Source organism: Lissotriton vulgaris, unplaced genomic scaffold (genome assembly GCF_964263255.1).
Source record: "Lissotriton vulgaris unplaced genomic scaffold, aLisVul1.2 SCAFFOLD_241, whole genome shotgun sequence".
NCBI classification, from domain to species: domain Eukaryota; kingdom Metazoa; phylum Chordata; class Amphibia; order Caudata; family Salamandridae; genus Lissotriton; species Lissotriton vulgaris.
Window position 1 is genome coordinate 301426 of NW_028252742.1, and position 17937 is coordinate 319362.

The window sequence follows — 17937 nt, forward strand, 5'->3', positions numbered from 1 at the left end:
TAAGAGGCCTACGTGCAGCCGCCATCTAGCAGGGGCATGACCAATCCCATCGGGACGCAGGGAGATATGTGCGTGGTCAGAGAGGGAGCGCTTGGCTATTGAGGCGTCTTGCACCCTAGGGAGGAGCGTATTAGAAACTAGAAGCATGTCTAGTCGTGTGTAGGTTTTTTGTGCTGCTGACTAGTGGGTATAGTCACGCACATCTGCATGTCGGAGGCGCCAAACATTGTGCAGGCTATTCTCTGCCAGCCAGTGTTTCCCTTCGAGAGAGAGGGCTCCCACCTGCGTGTAATGCTGCCCGACCAATCCCTGTCATTATCTATAACCAGGTTGAAGTCCCCACCCACTACCAGCGCGGAGTCAGGGGAAGCCAGCCCCTCCCTTATATGTTTGCGTCTGAAACCCTCCTGCTGTGCATTGGGACCATAAATGTTGAGCAGGGTGAAAACAGTGGAGCCCCACTGAATCCTAAGGGCTAAAACCCTCCCCTTGGATTCATAGAAGGTAGACATTGCCCTCGAATTTAGCCCCCTACAAAATGGCCACCCCATTCTTTTTGGCCACCCCAGAAGACCAGAATATGCGAGAAGCGTCTGGAGCGCATTCGGGGAGTATCTTTAGCAAGAAAATGGGTCTCCTGAAGCATGTAGATATTGCCTTCGGACTGCTCAGGGAGGTAGAGAATCAAAGTGCGTTTCGTGGGGTGGTTAAGGCCTTGGACATTGAGGCTAACAATTTTCAGGTCTCTAGGCATAGTCAGCGGTGGGAAGCATGCAGGATGGGCTCTCAGGACGTCGGGAGCGCTGCGTAGGAGGTGGGCTGGAGCATGCAAGGGCTAGCACAAAGGGGCAGTAATCGCTGTATGAGATACGGAAAATCCCCAAAGAAAGGAAAAAAAAACCCCAACAAAATACATCACAAAAATTACATCCCAAAAGAACATAGTCCCAGAAGAAAACAATAACCATGAGTCTGCCTGTGAGAAGAACAAAGGGCACGTCTCAAAAGCTTCGAACAATAGAAAAACAAGAGACCAAAGTTTGTCTGTTGTGAAGATCAAGGGGGAATGTGACCTTGGCGAAATGTCTCAAAACAAAGCACCTGGCGGCCTACGGGCCGCAAAGGGAAGTCCAGGGAGTCAGGAAAGGCGGTCGACTCCTGTGCCCCTCCTGTTCTTTGACGTTACTGCCATCCCTTCGATGTAAGTTGAGATGCGTCAAGGGGAACACAGGCGGTCCTGGCGTTGAGACAGGGTAGAAAGTACCGCCTCACGTTCTTTTGCCATCTCCTCCCGGGCCGGTTAGGTGGAGGCTGATGGTTTGCCAACAGTCTGCCATCGGGGAAATTTTCGCATGACCCGGTTGGGGGGGTGCTGTCCTTCGGCTCCGGGCTCGTGTCAGCATCCAGGCCCGGAATATAGAGGGTCTCGGCGAGAGAGAGCATCTGTCTCAACTACCCTTGGTGTTTAAACATAATACGGAAGGGGGTTCCCATGAATAATTCCTTTGTCTCGAAGATAAGACGTGACCGCTCGGCATTCTCTCCGTTTAGCTAGCGTAGAGGGTGCTAACTCCTGGAAGAGGACCGGTGTGTGCCCCTGGAACTGGATCGGTTGGGCCGCCCTCACCTTGCTTAAGATCTGTTCTTTAAGCTGAAAGTCGTGCACACAAACAAGCCCATCGGGCGGGGGGGGGGGGCTTTCTGCCTCTGGGTAGGCCAACCCGGTGTATGCTCTCCATTTGGATTTCCTGTGTGCCATCATCACCCAAAATTTGCCGGAAGAGGGACAGGACATAGTCTCGTAGGTTATCACTTTCTGCCTTCCAGGGCACTGCGCGGATGCAGATGTTATTTCTCCGTAATCGGTTCTCCAAGTCTTCCGCATGGGCCTGGAGGTCTAGATTTTGGTGCCGCAGACGGAGGACCTCCTGCTGTAGTTGGTGCAAATCGTCCTCTCTCGCTGATTCATGCTCTTCCAGGACGGCTACTCTTTCGCCCACCTCATCGACATCTCGTCGCACTTCCTTGAGATCTGACGCGAGCTGGCCCTTCAACTCTAGGATGTCTTCCTTAATGGCGGAGAACAATTCCAGCATGAATGCCTTCGTGGCCGGGCCATCTGCCCAGTCGATTGAGTCTGTGTGCCCCTGTTCCTTGGATCCTCTCTGGGATGTCTCTGCGTCCGGGCTGTTTGAGTAGTAGTTCTTTGAGGGACATTTCCCTTCTCGCTCGGGCTGAGGCCATCCCTGCGCACGAAGGCGTGGAAGGTGGTTGGGTAGTGATCGCAAGCTAGGAGTTTTACGACAGCCCTCGTTTTGGTGCGTCTCTGGTGATCCGGCCTGGGCGTGGGACAGGGTGGCACCGAGTGTGGAGGGGGCGGTCGATTTGCACTGTCCCTTCAGAAGGCCGTGGTGTATCTACAGGTGTCGTCCGGCACATTCAGTTGCTGGGGAACGTTGTGGGCCGGCAGCAGCGCTTGTAGCAACCCCCCCCTTTGTCCTGTTGGGGTCCAGAGTGCTGCCTCGTATGAAGAGCGGGCCAGGTCGTTGAGCTCTGTGGCTACTCAGCTGTGGAGTTTGGGCTGGAAGGTAGCGCTGGCCCGTGCTAAATCTGTCCCATGGTCTCCCCAAGCCCCAGGGACCGCTGTTGGCGTGCTGTGTGGGTGTCGCATATGGCCCGCCATTTTGCGTGCAAGCGGTGTGCGACTTAGCGGTAGGTATCCATCCGCTTATCTTCATGCAAGTAGCCTGCAGTGGCCGGAAAGCCAAACCTTGCTACAAACAAGGTGAGCCGCTGTGCGATCGCCCACCTCCTTGTCGTGTGAGAGGGCCCTGGAGCACAGGCCCCAGAGCCTCACAGTCTGAGGAGGGGAAGGGGACAAAATGGCAGGTCAGAGGTCTTCTTTTCACCAGGCAGGACCCCCGAGACAGTCGGCTGGGCGTCCGATTGCTCAGGATTCAGCAATAGCCGCCGAGTCGGGGCCGGCCAGCGTACAAACAGGCTGGAGCATGGAAGGCGATAAAACAGGCTGCTCCCCGGGCCGGATCCGCAATCTCTCTACTCGGGACCTCCCAGCTCCCAGGACCTCCAGCCGGCGTTGAAGGCAACAACCGGGAAGATTGAGGTGCTCCTGCGCTCTCAGGGGCACAGTGAACGGAGGCCTCACCAGCGATGACCCTGCAGCTGCCGCTGCTCTTACAGGAGCCCTGCGCGATCTTCAGCAAAAGACCGGCAAGAGTGCTTACGTTGTCCGCAATCGGTCTCACCGCCACACCGGAGGCATCAGGGATCAGTACCAGCTAATTTCCCGTGAGTTGCAAGCCAGGGAATGGGGCAAACACAAAGCTAAAATTTAGCGGATCCAGTGGAACAGAGTTTTGCGTCCTACAGCGCCGCCACCTTGACCAAGCCCCTCTACGGCAGATCTTTAGATTGATGTCTGTAAATCAATCGTAATCTGAAGAAGTAGCCAGTGATACATGCTAGGCTTATGAATGACACCTTTTAACGCAATTTATTGTTAATTCAGCAGAATGTTTCAACTCCTGGGAACTTTTTTTATATGTGAAAAGGTACAAGTACTTAATGTACTCCTTTGGATCCTTCTCCCTGTCTATAGATGCGCCATTTACCATTAAAGATGGGTAACTCGTGTCCGCTGTCATGTGACCACATTTGTCCATACCATCATTTCTACTGCACTGCTTGTTTGTACCAGTTTACTTAATAGCTTGTTATGTGGTACAGCTTCAGATCTTTTACCAAAGTCCAGGGGAACGAGCTTGCAGCATCCCTAAAAGTCCTGCAAACTAGTTTTCTTGAATTAAAAAAGATTATAATGGCATGATTTAGTTTTCAGAAATGCTTCATTATGTTCAGTTAATGACTTTCTTGCAATTGCACCAAGATGTTCCCAGGCTACAAAAATGTATGGTGTTTCATGTAGTTTGTTCTACTTAGAATGGCTGAAATTATCAGTTTAGCGTGGGAATAAACTATTCAGCAGAAAAGAGGAGGTGTGAGTGCCTGCTGTGCAGTGACCAAGGCACATGGGTCAGTCCTTTCATACCTACCTTGGTTTGTTCTTCTAAATCATAAATATCCTACATATAACAATATGCAGGTTTATTTGGAATGCAGAATCTTCAGATGCCACTGCCATGTTGAATATTGTCTTTATTCGAATTGTTTCCTTAAACAGAACATGAGACCATCAAAGCAGTTGTTTCACTTGAACTAAACGAAGTGGAAGAGAACCATGCTTTGGGCTTTCAGTGCTTTGAAAGAAGAGAAAACAAGAGGTTGTCCGGTGAGTTAACAGTCAGTTTAGTAAAACACTTGGGCAGCACTCGCTCTCTTTCAGCAACATCTGGTATATGTGAACCTCTTTTAATCGGCCGCAATGGGCTACATGTTTGAACCTTTACTTACCATCACACGTTTCTGTTAACCCTGCATCATGTCCCTCACTATGCCTTGCTGTGTTGTTGTCCCTGATGGTGCTGCATGTGATCAATGTCAGAAACCTGCATCAGTGTTGTGCTAAATAGCTTTAGCCTAAAAACAGCATCAGCACTTAACAAAGTAAAGTTATGGCCTAGCAGCCAACTTTTAACATTAGCTGAATCACTCCTATGCAACATTGGACCCACTAGGCTGAGTGCATAATATGCAAAGGGGGGACATGCTAAATATTGAGACTGATGTACCTATGCCTTGAAAAGATGCAACTGCTGTTTTGCTGGCTGCTATATTGTGATGGCTCTTTCTTATAGTAAAAGCCTGCCTTTGGACAGATGTTAGAATCTCCATAAGTCACATTACAAAATGCCTACAAAAACCATCTGCACAGTTTTGTAATACTTATCTGAATGTAGATTTTGCTTCTTATACTGCAAAAGTAATTTTATGAAAACTGATTTGTGTCTTGCTAACAATATGGACAGCAATGAATTAAGCTCTGCCAGGCTCTCACTCCTCCAGACACAGTAATTACATCATTACAACATTTTGAAATATCTTTCTGGGAAGGTAGAAAAGACCATATAGCCTGTCGGCAAGAAGACAGAGAGACGCAATTGCTGGCTGCTTTATCTTGAATGTAGGAGAGGAGAGTGGATAGTACAACATATTACCCTTTACAGAAAAGGACCAGGAGCCTTCCAGAGTAGCATATTTATGGTAAAAAGTGTTATGATGTTAGAGGGGCCTTTAAAGCTGCTCTGTTCTTGGCCAGGGTATGTCTACTCACCACAGAAGGGGACACCAGCTTAGAACCAGCCAGGGTCGGTTTTCATGTGAGTTTCTTCACTACACAAAACCGGTCTTGGGTGGGGATGCAGTGTTCTGCATGCAGGCATATGGATTCTGCCTTCTTGAATCCACCATAGCAGGGTGTTCTGTGATTATTTGCAGTAAAGCAAACAAGGGCAGCCAGTGGATTGTGGGAATTGTCTTTGGATTGGGTGATGACTTAGCACCAGCTACTGGCTAATTACCACTATAAGAAAAGCTTCCCACATTAAGCTTCTCAGGACACATCTGGACTTGGTGAAGAACAAAACAGGAGGAATCTGCTGTCTTTCAGGGGGGAGGGGGAGGGGGGTGTACTGAGGCCTTTTTTTTGCTAGCGACTTGTATCGAATGGCAAGAGGAGATTATTCTGGTCAAACCAGCTGTCCTCCTGTAGCTTCAGGGGCATAAAGGACAAAGAGGGATATAAAGGGAGAAAGGGAGGGCTTGGGGGGGGGGGGCGCTAGAGGGCGCACTAGCTGAATGGCCGCACCTTCGTGAGGCTCCAGCAGCCTGGCATAAATATCCGATATTGATCCTCTTTCCCCTGCTCTCACCCGCCCGAAAATCCCCACGGAGGGGCAGCGAGTGCCACTGCACACTCGGTGCAACTTTGGAGGCTCTACCCCCTTGGACTCCGGAGTTGCAGCCTGCGGAACCCCCGGCCGACGTGTGCCTTACCGCGTCTGAGCCTGCAATCGGCTCCTGGAACTACGCGAGCCCGTGGCTCGCCACGAGGCCAGCAGGCCTACCGAGCTTGACGAGCGGCGCAGCCAGTACTGGCAGTGGGAGCGGCATCGGGAATTGGCAGAAGAGGTCCGCAAGGTAAGCGCTGCATGCGGCGCGGGGACAGAGGAGGTGCGGTGCTCCCGCTGGCTTCGCCCTGCTAAACGCGCCTCAGCTGTTGGGATAGGCGTGATCTTCCAGCGCCATATTGGACTGACGGCGCACACCTGCAGGGTGCCCGGGTCTTCCAACGGCTCGACCATACCCTTGCCGTGCACGGACTCAATACCCTATTTTTTTCCGCAACTCCAACGGGCTGGCAGCTCCAACGGCTTGGTGCTCCTGGCTGTAACCTCGAGGCTCTACATCTTTGGCTGGTGTTCTTGCGCCTTTCACCTGGATACCAATATACACCCGAACTGCGCTCCATCTCACAGTGGGCCGCCCTGAAGACATCCGCCGCGCTTCCCCCGCTGCCTAGTGCCATGTTTGAAGCAGGGACGCCACTGCACTACACTGAGTAGTGCAGAGATACTATCCCTTTAACTTGCTCCTCTCCAGCTGAAGTGAGGATAGCGCCAAGACGCGGCAGCTTTATACTTCCCATTGCCGACATGGGGAAGCCGGACAATCGCCAACCCAGGCTGCAGTTTGAACCCACATCACAGAAGAAGGCAACACGACACACGGGGGACACAGCACAACCCCGGAGCCCGGTTACAGAGGCCTCGACATCGACCCCTCCGGCCCCAGATATAGCCACCATGCTGCAAGAGATGCGCCAGGGCTTTGCAACAGTGGTTGACAAAGTGGATAGATTTTCCTCTAGAATGGATGGGATAGTCCAAAAGATGGATGTGCATGAAGAGCGCATAACTGAGGTGGAACGCCGGATATCAGAAAATGACGACACCACCGCGGCACATGACTCCCGACTTGCTAGAATGGACAATGTGTTAAGAGTGATTGCCGCCAAAAATGAGGAGTTGGAAGCTAGGAGTCGGCGGAACAACATTCGCGTCACGGGCATTCCGGAGTCGACCAACATGGGGAAGATGGAGTTGTACATAGAGAGGCTACTTACTGCAGCAGTGGGGGCAGAAGCTCTTTCAATTTATAGTGGAGCGCGCTCATCGCTCCCTTGGACCTCAGCCCAAACCTGGAGCCCCGCCACGACCCATAATTGCGCGCCTGCTCAACTATCGAGATCGCGATGCGGCGCTACGAGCAGCCCGTGCGAACCAGAACCTAACGTATGATGGTGTACCCTTCTCCATATACCCTGACTTTACCCCGGTGGTTCAAGAACAACGGCGAAAGTTCCTTACAGTCAAGAGGAAGCTTCGGGACCTGAACATTGACTATGCCCTCTTGTACCCGGCCAAACTACGAGTCACCCACCAGGGCACGCAGCACTTCTTTCTCAACCCCCAACAGGTCGAGGACTACCTTAAGACTTTGCCTAAACGACATAGATGACCTGCGGACGCTGAAGACGTAAATGCATCTGGTCCCGAATGATCAACGGATGGCTTTCTATTGTTCTTGATCCCGCACTCAACTGGATCGTCCTCGATCCCTCTCTGCACAGGGGGTTCCATCCTTTTCTGCAGTGGCTACGGCTGCCCCTGGGGTGCCATGGACGGGTGTTGGACTGCAGGTGGTAATGTATGCCAGGCCCCCACCCCCTTACTCCCTCTCTACTCCGGATGGAGACCCTAGGGGTGGACTTGCACGGAGTGGGAGGACTGGGGGTGGTAGAACGTGCACCTCAGATGGCCCCTACTGTGTGTTCCCCAATAACATTAACTCTGATTCTTTTTTGTTGGTTGTTTCCTTGCTTTGTTTTGGTATGTGGGTGGGGGGCGGGCCTGGGGTACTGGCGAGTTGGGGTAGCTTCAGTGGGTGGGGGGTGGTGGACAGATTGCCTGGCGGAACGAGAATGCACTGGGCAGGGTATGGCTCCCTTTAGAAGAGCCGGGAAGTTTCGCCCTATATGCTTAATTGCTGAGAAATGTTTTTCTTTCTTCAGGTCCTGTCCTTTTGTTGGGACTTTTGGGGGGGAGGCGGGAGAGGGGGTGTGTTGGGGGTACTGTTGGGGTTCAGTTTATAACATGTGCATAATGTGTCTTGAACTCACTTTTCTGCCCTGTGGGGGGCGACTTGGTTATGGCCGGGGGATAAGGGGGCGGGATGGGTGTGATATGCGTTGTTTGTGGCTGAGACGTGACACAGGTGGTGGGGGTGCTCCCTCGGTGTTCAGTTCCCTGCTCCCTATAGGTGTCACTGGGCCGGTTCGATTGGGCGATGGCCTGTTTATTGCTGACGATGACTGGGCCGTTCTACACGCTTTAATCCTGCATACATTTTTTCGAGCTTATACATGGGTGACACACGCTTAAATGTGATTACTTGGAATGTGAGAGGGCTGGGGGACCATAGGAAGAGGAGACAAATATTGAGCTACCTTGATCGCCACAACGTTCACATTGCTTTCCTACAGGAAACGCATTTTGCGCCCCACAGATCGCGCGCCTTTGGAAGTAGATGGGCTTCATACACGGTCTTCGCTAATTACTCCTCATATGCGCGAGGTACGGCCATTCTGGTTAAGAAGACTACACCTTTTCAGCTGGCTGGCTCCAGAGCTGGTATTGCTTGTTATGGGGTAGACTGGGGCATATGGCAGTGACACTAGCGTGTTGTTATGGGCCTAACATAGATGACCCACAGTACTTTACTGCTTTATGGGCTGCGATAGTGGAGACAGGACCGCAACACCTCAAATGGGGGGGAGATTTCAATACAACCTTGCACCCCCCCCTGGATAGGTCACACCCCGCCCCCCACCATTACACTAACGGGCGAGAAGTCCTTAGAGCAACCATTGCCGGTAATAATCTTATAGACGCCTGGCGTTCACACTGCGGGACTAGGGAGGAAGGTACACATTTCACAGCGCAGGCTAAGTCATGGGCTCGGCTCGACTATTTCCTCCTGACCTCCTCTGTACACGGCGCTGGTTCACACGTCGCACCTCCCCAGGACATATTCCGACCACTCCCCCGTCTTTATTACATTGTCCGGCTCTGAACTGGAGCCCCCAGTGACAGCGTGGCGTATGCAACCCTCTATGTTATTAGACTCGGAATTCCAGGAAGAACTCCGGGATGAATGTTTGGATTTCTTTAAACGTAATAAGGACTCTGTCCAGGACGTTGAGACCATATGGGACGCCTTTAAGGCCACACTCCGGGGTCTCTGTATTTCGAAAGGCTCGGGAGTACTCAAGAGCATACTGAATAGATTACGCACTCTAGAATCTGACCTACGGAGTGCAGAGAACAGCCTCAGAGCTAACCCTGAAAATGCAACCCTCGCTGCCATACGGGAAAAACTGTCGGAATACTCCGAGGAGGCTGCTCGGGAGGTGAAGTTTAGGAACAAGTACTGGGTGGCCAGACGATATGGAGAGGGTGAGAGACCTGGGAAGGCCCTGGCGGCAACGGTTAAGCTAATGCGCTCGCCAACCGTTATACTAAAACTTGAGACTGCTGAAGGGCTAGTACTCAGAGACACCACACAAATCCTGAACGAATTTGTGCGACACTATGGTACGCTATACTCCTCTAGCAGGACTGGCGAACTTACACTGGACGATTATCTGGCGGATGTGTCCTTGGGGTGGTTGAGCGACGCACAGAGAGCCTTTTTGAGCGCCCCGTTTGAACTGGATGAGGTCAGGGAGGCTATCATCCATATGAAATCGGGTAAAGCCACCGGGCTGGATGGCATCCCTATTGAATTCTACAAAACGTTTATTGACTTCATGGTGCCAGTACTGCGGGAAGTTTATGAAGACACGCTGGAGGTGGGCCATCTCCCTGCCTCCATGAGAATTGCCCTTATTACGTCCCTACTCAAGCCAGGTAAATCCGCTACTAGCTGCGACTCCTATAGACCGTTATCCCTATTAAATTGTGACGTGAAAATTCTTGCAAAATTGATTGCAGCGCGCATCAGCCTCCTACTTCCTGATCTGATACTTCCAGACCAGGCCGGATTTGTCCCTGGTAGGGCGACGTCGCACAATCTCCGTACCTTTTTCTCGGTCTATGACTCCGTCCACGAAGACCTCCCAATGGCAGCCATTTTTTTAGACGCCACCAAGGCGTTTGACTCGCTCGAATGGGATTATGTGTTCAAAGTTCTAGAGCGAATGGGATTCCCACTTATATTTATTTCCTGGATTCTATTATTATACACACGTCCAGTGGCCAGGGTCCTCATCAATGGAAAACTGTCTCCGGACTTCCCGATCTCCAGGGGGACAAGGCAAGGCTGCCCCTTGTCCCCACTCCTCTTTGCTGTAGCCACTGAACCCCTAGCTGCTAAACCGGGGCAGCATCATCGAGATAGTGTACTACGCTGTTTTCAGAGAAAAATACTTATCTCTATGTATGCTGATGATATCACTCTTTATGTTCGCCACCCTGGCGACAACCTGCATCCCATACTCAGGGAATTTATACGGTTTGGTGCCCTTTCGGGAGTCCAAATTAACTGGAATAAGTCATGTATCTTCCCCCTTACTGCCTCGACACGTCAGTTCCCGCTTGAGTTCCCACTTGCTTGGTGTGAAGGGGATTTTAAGTACTTGGGTATACATGTAGAGAAAGATAGAGAAGAGCTGATTCGTGCTAATTATGGCACTGTGATGGATAAGGTAAGTGACAATATATCCAGGTGGATCACACTCCCCCTTTCCATGGCTGGGAGGGCCTCATTAGTTAAAATGGTAATACTCCCTCAGCTTTTGTACCTTTTTTTGAACATTCCGTTTCATCCCGGACCCTATTTCTTTCGGCTGCTACGCTCGGAATTGCTCCGACTGGTGTGGGGTGGGAAGACACCCAGGCTCAAGTGGGAGATCCTGGTTCGACCATTCTCACAAGGGGGCTTTCGTGTTCCGGAGTTTGAGCTTTATTATCGGGCTGCTCAGGCCCACTATGCGTACTTCTGGGTGCGTCAGCAGAGATATATGCCTCAACTGGCGGCTGAACACTGGTTGGCCCACCGAACCCCATTGAAGGCTCGTTCTATTCCCAGATTGAAGGCAGAGACAAGACTCCTAACACGGTGTCTAGCACTGTGACGGCGTGGAACTCCATTACTTTGAAGCTCGACTTACACTTCCTATATGCTCCACTATTGCCACTGACCTACCACCCACAGCTCCCGCTCCTACAGGAGGCTGGCTTTCAAAAATTGTTGAAAAGAATACATGTCACTACATGGGGGGACCTGTATCGTAATGGCACCTTCCGTACCAAGGACCAGTTATACGAGGGCATACAACCGACACCTCTAGACCTGTTTTACTATATTAGGCTCAGGCACGGGCTACAGGCCATCACGCCTGACTTCCCCTGCGAGCCCCCGGTGCTTCTTCCCCTACAGAACCTACTACTTCACGACAATCCCAATAAACTGGTATCCACACTCTATAAATCTGTCCGTGCCAACATGACTTATACTGCTCTGCCCGCTAGGCACAAATGGGAACAAGATCTAGCCTTGACCCTTACGATAAACAATGGGAATTCTGCTTGCAACAGACCGAGCGCATTTCCTCTAACAGCCGTTATAGGATAATTCACTATAAATTCCTACACAGACTGTACCACACTCCAGCGCGCCTACACAGATTCCAGCTGAGGCCAACGGACACATGCGACAGGTGTGGGGCTCCTGGGGCTGACTTCCTTCACCTTGCATGGGGATGTGCCGAGGTGACCGCTACTGGACCCAGGTGTTTCAAGCGCTGTCCAAAATGATAAACATGACGGTGGACCCGTCCCCATTGGTGGCTCTACTGGGGTATGTTGCACCTCTCCAGGCGGCTCACCGCAAATATGTGGCACTAGCTATGCTTCTGGCTAAACGCAGGGTGGCCTGTAGGTGGCGGAGAGGAAGGGCTCCCAAGTTTAAGGATTTGATGAGTGATATGGTATACTGCCAAGAACAATTGCATACTTATTCCGAACTGCTGCCACCTACTTCTAGGCCTACTGACATTTGGGCCCCATTGTAATGTTATTTGATAACTGACCCACTGGAAGATGACAGCACTTGAGGTTAGGATGGTGGGACATTACGGGGTTGCTTTCTGGTCCTGAGTTGAAGGTCCCGGACTGACCTGCTGCGGTCTGGCATGATGTGCTTATTGTCCCCCCTCTCCCCCACCTCCCCATTTCTAGAACATCTGTGGATTGCTCGTACTCCCACGATATCGCCCAGGCGTCTACCGGCCTAATACCTTCGGTAATGGGACACACCATTACTGTGTTTGTGGACTCATAGCATTGCCGGCTGCATGCCTCCCACGGACTGATGTGCCTGCTCTGGCGCCCGGCCTGCACCGCCCCCCCCCCCCCCCCCCCCGGGTTCACCTAGACACTGTACATGTTAATGTTGACAAAAAATGCAAGACACATTGATTTAGCTATGTAGACGCTGCACTTGTCACTTGGATGCTACTGTTTGGCGCGTTTGTATTCGCACTGATGCACTTCTGTCATTACTTGTCCTATATATATGCATTGATAGCCGCCGGCCTCCGGGTTGTTGGCGAGACGCTGTGTAATCCTGACAATGCTCAATAAATGTTTTGCACCAAAAAAAAAAAAGGAGAGGAATTCTCTAGAGAAGAACCAGCTAAGCAGGTGAAAGAAGATTGGAGTGGACTTTGATGGAGTCATTACTGATGTGAGTGGTTGAGCTTGTCTCCCACTTTTTTTTTGTCAAAGGTGTTTTTATTGATAGATAAAGACAAAGGAAAAAACATGTGACAGTCCCGCACAACTTCCCACGCAGGGGGCAAGAAATGAAAGCAGGGTGAAAAGAGGACCTCTATTTCCGAGCAGTGCCACGGCCCTCTCAAATAAAACGGTCTCAATCTATACGCAGTAGCGGCACGTCCAGGCCGACTGCTAAGGAAGGGTAAGAGCTACATCATGGAAGAGGCCAAGGAATAATAACAAGTGCTGAAGCATGTAGAAAGGTGCGGCTACCTCTTGAGGGAGAGCTCCGCAAGGCCCCTGTGACTGGGACTTCGCATAAACATAAAAGTAAATCCCCCCTACCCCTCCCGCCCCCCTCCCCAGTGGTGGTAGCATGTAGTCTTAAAAGGAGAAAACCAAAAAGGATGGTGGCAATCATAGTTGGAACAAGTGAAGTGCCCGCACACTAGGGGGACAGACTGCAGAGGGAAGACCCTTGGAGAGAAACTGAACCAGGGGGCCCCAACGATATATAAAGTTTTTTAAATCGTCTAGAAAAATGTCACACTCAGCAACTTCCACAGCCTTGCATGCCAGAGTGAGATCCCGGGGGCCTCTTTCTGCTTCCAGGCCGCTGCGAGGGTTAGTTTAGCTGCCCCCTCGCAAAGCCGCATTATCCTCTTATCAGCTTTCGTTTGATGCTCAAACTCTGGGTCTCGAAGGCCTAGCAGTATATGAGCTATGGAGTCCTCGATGGGATAGCCTAGTATCTCTTTAATGTGGGACAAGATCTCCGCCCAGTAAGGCCGGATGATGCGGCAGTCCCGCCAAATATGGCGGAAGTCCCCCAGCAGCCCACAACCTCGCCAACATCTGTCTGAGGAGCTCGGGAAGATCCGTCTCAACTTGGCCAGGTAGAGATACCAGTCCATGACCGTTTTGAGGGGAGCCTCCCGGAGGTCTATCGAATGGTTGTGTTTCGCTACGTCAGACCACAGACGGGACCACTGTACCTCAGTGATATCACGTCCAATCACTCCCTCCCACATGGACATTTACCGAGGTTTGGGGGACATGGTAGTGGACAGAAGAAGGCTATACAAGAAGGAAATTGTCCCTCGCATGGTGGAGGTCCTCAAAAGGAAGGACTCAAAGTTATAGGCGGTCTGGTGGCTGCATCCTTCACCGGGGGGGAGAGGGCCCAGTGCAATAGCTGAGTGTGGTGGTACTGCTCGAATCGTTGGATACCGTAGTCCGGCATGCAATTGTCAAATGTGAGAGGTGCGTGGCCATGGAATAGGTGTGTCAGGGCAAAACATCCTCCCTCCCTCCACTTGTCAAAGGGCCCCTCATGTGCTGCCGGGGGGAAGGCTGGATTAAAGTGTATAGGAGTAAAGGGAGAAGGAAATGTCGTCCATCGGTCATCACCAGAGATTGAGTCCCATACCTTAAGGGTAGTGCTAGTGGGGGTGCTAACCTAGGCATTCCTGGGCCTATCGTTTTTGGGTTTCCACACCAGGTCCCATATCGACCGTCCTGCTACACTTCTGTCCATATGCAGCCAATGCTTTTCCGATTCTCGTTGGGACCATTCTACCAAGATGCGGAGTTGTGCTGCCTTAAAGTACAAGTGCATGTCAGGAAGGGCTGTTCCACCCTCCCTCCTTGGACGACGGAGGGTAGCGTAGGAGAAGCGGGCTCTACCCCCCTGCCAGATAAAGTGGAGTATCTGCGTTTTGACCCGTCTAAAGAAGTCCCCATCAGGGGTGATGGGAAAAGCTTGAAAGAGGTGTAGGAATTTAGGGAGAAGGGTCATCTTGATCGCATGTATGCGCCCAAGCCAGGAGATAAACATCGGTTTCCACCGGGCTAGGGTCTTCTGGATGGATGCAAGCAGCGGCGGGAAATTAGCGGAGTAGAGCTTCTCAACCGTGGGAGTCAGTTGGATCCCCAGATACTGTATAGAGGTGTGAGACCACGATAAGGCCGTGGTAGATTGAAGACGCAATGCCTCCATTGGGGGCAAAGTGAGGTTAAGGACCTGGGACTTCCCATAGTTGACCTTGAAGCCTGCCACCTCTTCAAAGCGGAGCATGGCACCCTGAGCGTAGGGTAAGGAGTGGGCGGGGTCTGAAAGGGAGAGTAGGACATCGTCCGCAAACAGGGTGATCTTGTGTGATTCTCCAGTGAAGGGAAGGCCATGGATATCCGGATCCTCCCTCACTGCCACCGCCAGTGGTTCTATACTCAGGGCGAAAAGCAGGGGGGAGAGGGGGCAACCCTGGCGCGTGCCTCGGGAGTGGAGCTGGGCGCGGAGACATGGCCATTGACTACCACCCTAGAGCGGGGGGCGCTGAAGTTGGCCTTAAGCATCGTTAAAAATTTGGGAGAAAAGCCAAAGGATGTCAGGGTGAGGAACAGGAAGCTCCAATCCACCCTGTCAAATGCTTTTTCAGTGTCCAAACCCACTAGCACAGCAGGGATCCTAAGCTTATTAGCTTTTTCGATGAGATGTACCACCCTTCGGGTGTTGTCGTGGGTTTGTCTGCCCTTGATGAAGCCAGACTGGTCCGGGTGTATAAGAGCTGGCAGCAGGTCCTGTAATCTCCCTGCCAGTATGGACGAGTAAAGCTTGGCGTCAAGATTGAGTAGGGCTATCGGTCTATATGATGCACACAGCGACGGGTCCTTCCCAGGTTTGGGGATAACTCAGATTAACGCTTCAGCCATAGACCCGGGGGACACCCCTTCGGCAGCCATGCAATTGAACAGTTGGACCAGAAAATCGCACCATTCGGAGGCAAAAGTTTTGTAAAAGGTCGCGGTAAGTCCGTCAGAACCTGGGGACTTATGAGGTTTCATGGTTTTAATGGCCGCTAGGACCACCTCTCTGGTGAAAGGGGCGACTAGGTGGTCATTCCATTCCCCCAACACCTGAGGGAGCGGAAGCGTCCTCAAGTATGTCTCCTGTGCCCTGATGTTGGGGGAATCCCCGGAGTAGAGAGCCTCGTAAAAGTCTCCGAAGAGCCCCACCTTGGTACTATCGTGATGAATGACGGAGCCCCGCCCATCACATATGCCCCCAATATACTCCTTCTCCCGCTTGTCTCGGAGTTGGCGGGCCAAGTGTTTCCCCACCTTATTACCTTGGGAGTATGAGAATTGTCGCAGCTTCAGTAACGTGAGCTCAGCTCTGTTATTATAGTGGGCCCTAAGCTTCTCCCTAACCGCCGCTAACTGCCGCTCTGCCCCCCGGGATGGGTTCTGCTTGTGGGCGAGTTCAAGCGAGGAAAGATCATCCTGTAGTTGTTCCCGCTCTTTCCTTCGTAGTTTGGGCAGCGTTGAGGGCTATACAGCTGCCACGGATAGAGGCTTTAAAGGTGTCCCACGTGATGTAAATTGACGTGACGCCTATAGCGTTAAGTTCAAAGAAAACGGCTATAGCTTTTCTCAGCTCTTGGCAGGAGGTTGCCTCGCGAGTCAGAGAGGCAGGGGAGTACCATCTACGGTAGGTGGCATCCAGGGCTTCCCAATGTAGGCAAATAGCAACCAGGCTATGATCTGAGACGGACAATGGGAAGATCTTGGCGTCGCGCAGGTCCCCCCGGAGAGATTGGCTAAGGAAGAAGTGGTCCAAGCGTGAGTATGAGCGGTGAACATGCGAGAAGAAAGTAAAATCCCTGGAGTGCGGGTTCAAGGATCGCCAACCATCCACCAACCCCATGTCTGCGATCATTTGTTGGGTGTCAGGGGAGAATAGGCCGGTATCTGATCTCTGGTGATGAGAGCTGTCCATATCCCTCTGCCAAACGAGGTTAAAATCCCCCATTACTACTAGAGGACCCTCCACAAAATCTAGGACTGTCTTCAGCAGGCCCTGTACAAACCCGTTCTGACCTACATTGGGGGCATAGATGACCAGGAATGTACAAAGTCTACCCCGAAGCATTCCCTTGACCCCCAGCCAGCGCCCCTCCTTGTCAGTAAGCACTCCCGTGGGCTGGAAGTGCAGGCTCGCCCGGAACATAAGGGCCACCCCCTTATGCTTCGTGGGGGCAGAGGACCTATATATGAGGGGAAACTGTTTATGCTTGAGGCGGGAGTCGTCCTTCCGAGACAAATGGGTTTCTTGTAGCCCCACCACATCCAAGTGATGGTCCATAATGTACTTCCAGACTTTCTGGCGCTTTTGTGGGGAGTTTAGCCCCTTCACGTTCCAAGTCCCTAAGGTGAGTGGCATCTTAGGAGCGGGGATACCTCGTGCATGCTATGGGGTCTACGGGCTCGTCTAGTCCTCCACCCCCGAGCCAAGAATAAACCGCAAACCATTCCACCTCCGTCAACCATTCGGCGCAGCCACACAAGTCGTATTTCAACAGCAAGAAACATAACGAGAGTCCCCCCCCAGCTACCACCACTTCCCCCCCTTCCCTCCCCTCCCCCCAACCCCAACAGCCCGCCTCCCCTGCACCCCGCTCCACAAAACCAACTGTTCTGGCCAGCGGGCCCCTCCCGGAGAGGCCCCTGAAGTGGACCATAGGGGTTGAGTCTCTCGGACACCGTCAACCATAGGCCCGAAGGCACTACTGGGTCGTGTACCTGGAAAAGACAAAGTACCTTGTGGAGTGTTCCGCGTCCCTCCGACGCCGGCTTCACCATTGCCCAGAGTCTCACTCGGCTGAGGGATCGTCTTGTGGGGTTGCCTCCGTCACCAATGCCACAGAGGCGACTGCTGCCCCCCGTTCATGGAGGCTAGCTGACGTGTCTGGTTTCCCCCTGGGTACGGCCCGGCCAACCCTCTGCCAGGCCGGGGAGCGTTGACTATGTCGCGTAGGGGGACTGCTGTCTCTGGGGCCGTCGCGGAGTCCTCCAACTCCAGCAATTCCATGGCTGCCGTGAGAGATCTTACTTGGACAAGCTTGTTCTTCCAGCGAAAGATGAGACGAAAGGGGTGACCCCACGAGTAGGCCACCTTCTGGTCCCGCAAGAGGTTAGTGACTGGGCGGAACTCTCTGCGCTTCTGCAACGTCGACGCTGCCAGGTCTTGGAATAACTGGGGATGGTGCTCACGGAATTGCAGGGGTCCACCCTCCCGGGCCCTCCGGAGTATGCGTTCCTTGAGTTGAAGGTCGTGGAC

General features: G+C 52.3%; 1 protein-coding gene across 2 annotated transcripts in view; it reads left to right on the forward strand.

The window, feature by feature from the left end:
- LOC147662037 (uncharacterized) overlaps positions 1–17937 on the forward strand; it is a 205632-nt gene that overhangs the window by 177566 nt on the left and 10129 nt on the right. Inside the window, exon 6 of one of the 2 annotated variants that reach the window (XM_086951165.1) lies at positions 4202–4309. The exons of the other annotated variant lie outside the window; for it this stretch is intronic. Coding sequence (XP_086807291.1) covers positions 4202–4309 — 108 coding nt within the window. The remainder of the gene's footprint in view (positions 1–4201; positions 4310–17937) is intronic. 2 annotated transcript variants of the gene reach the window in all.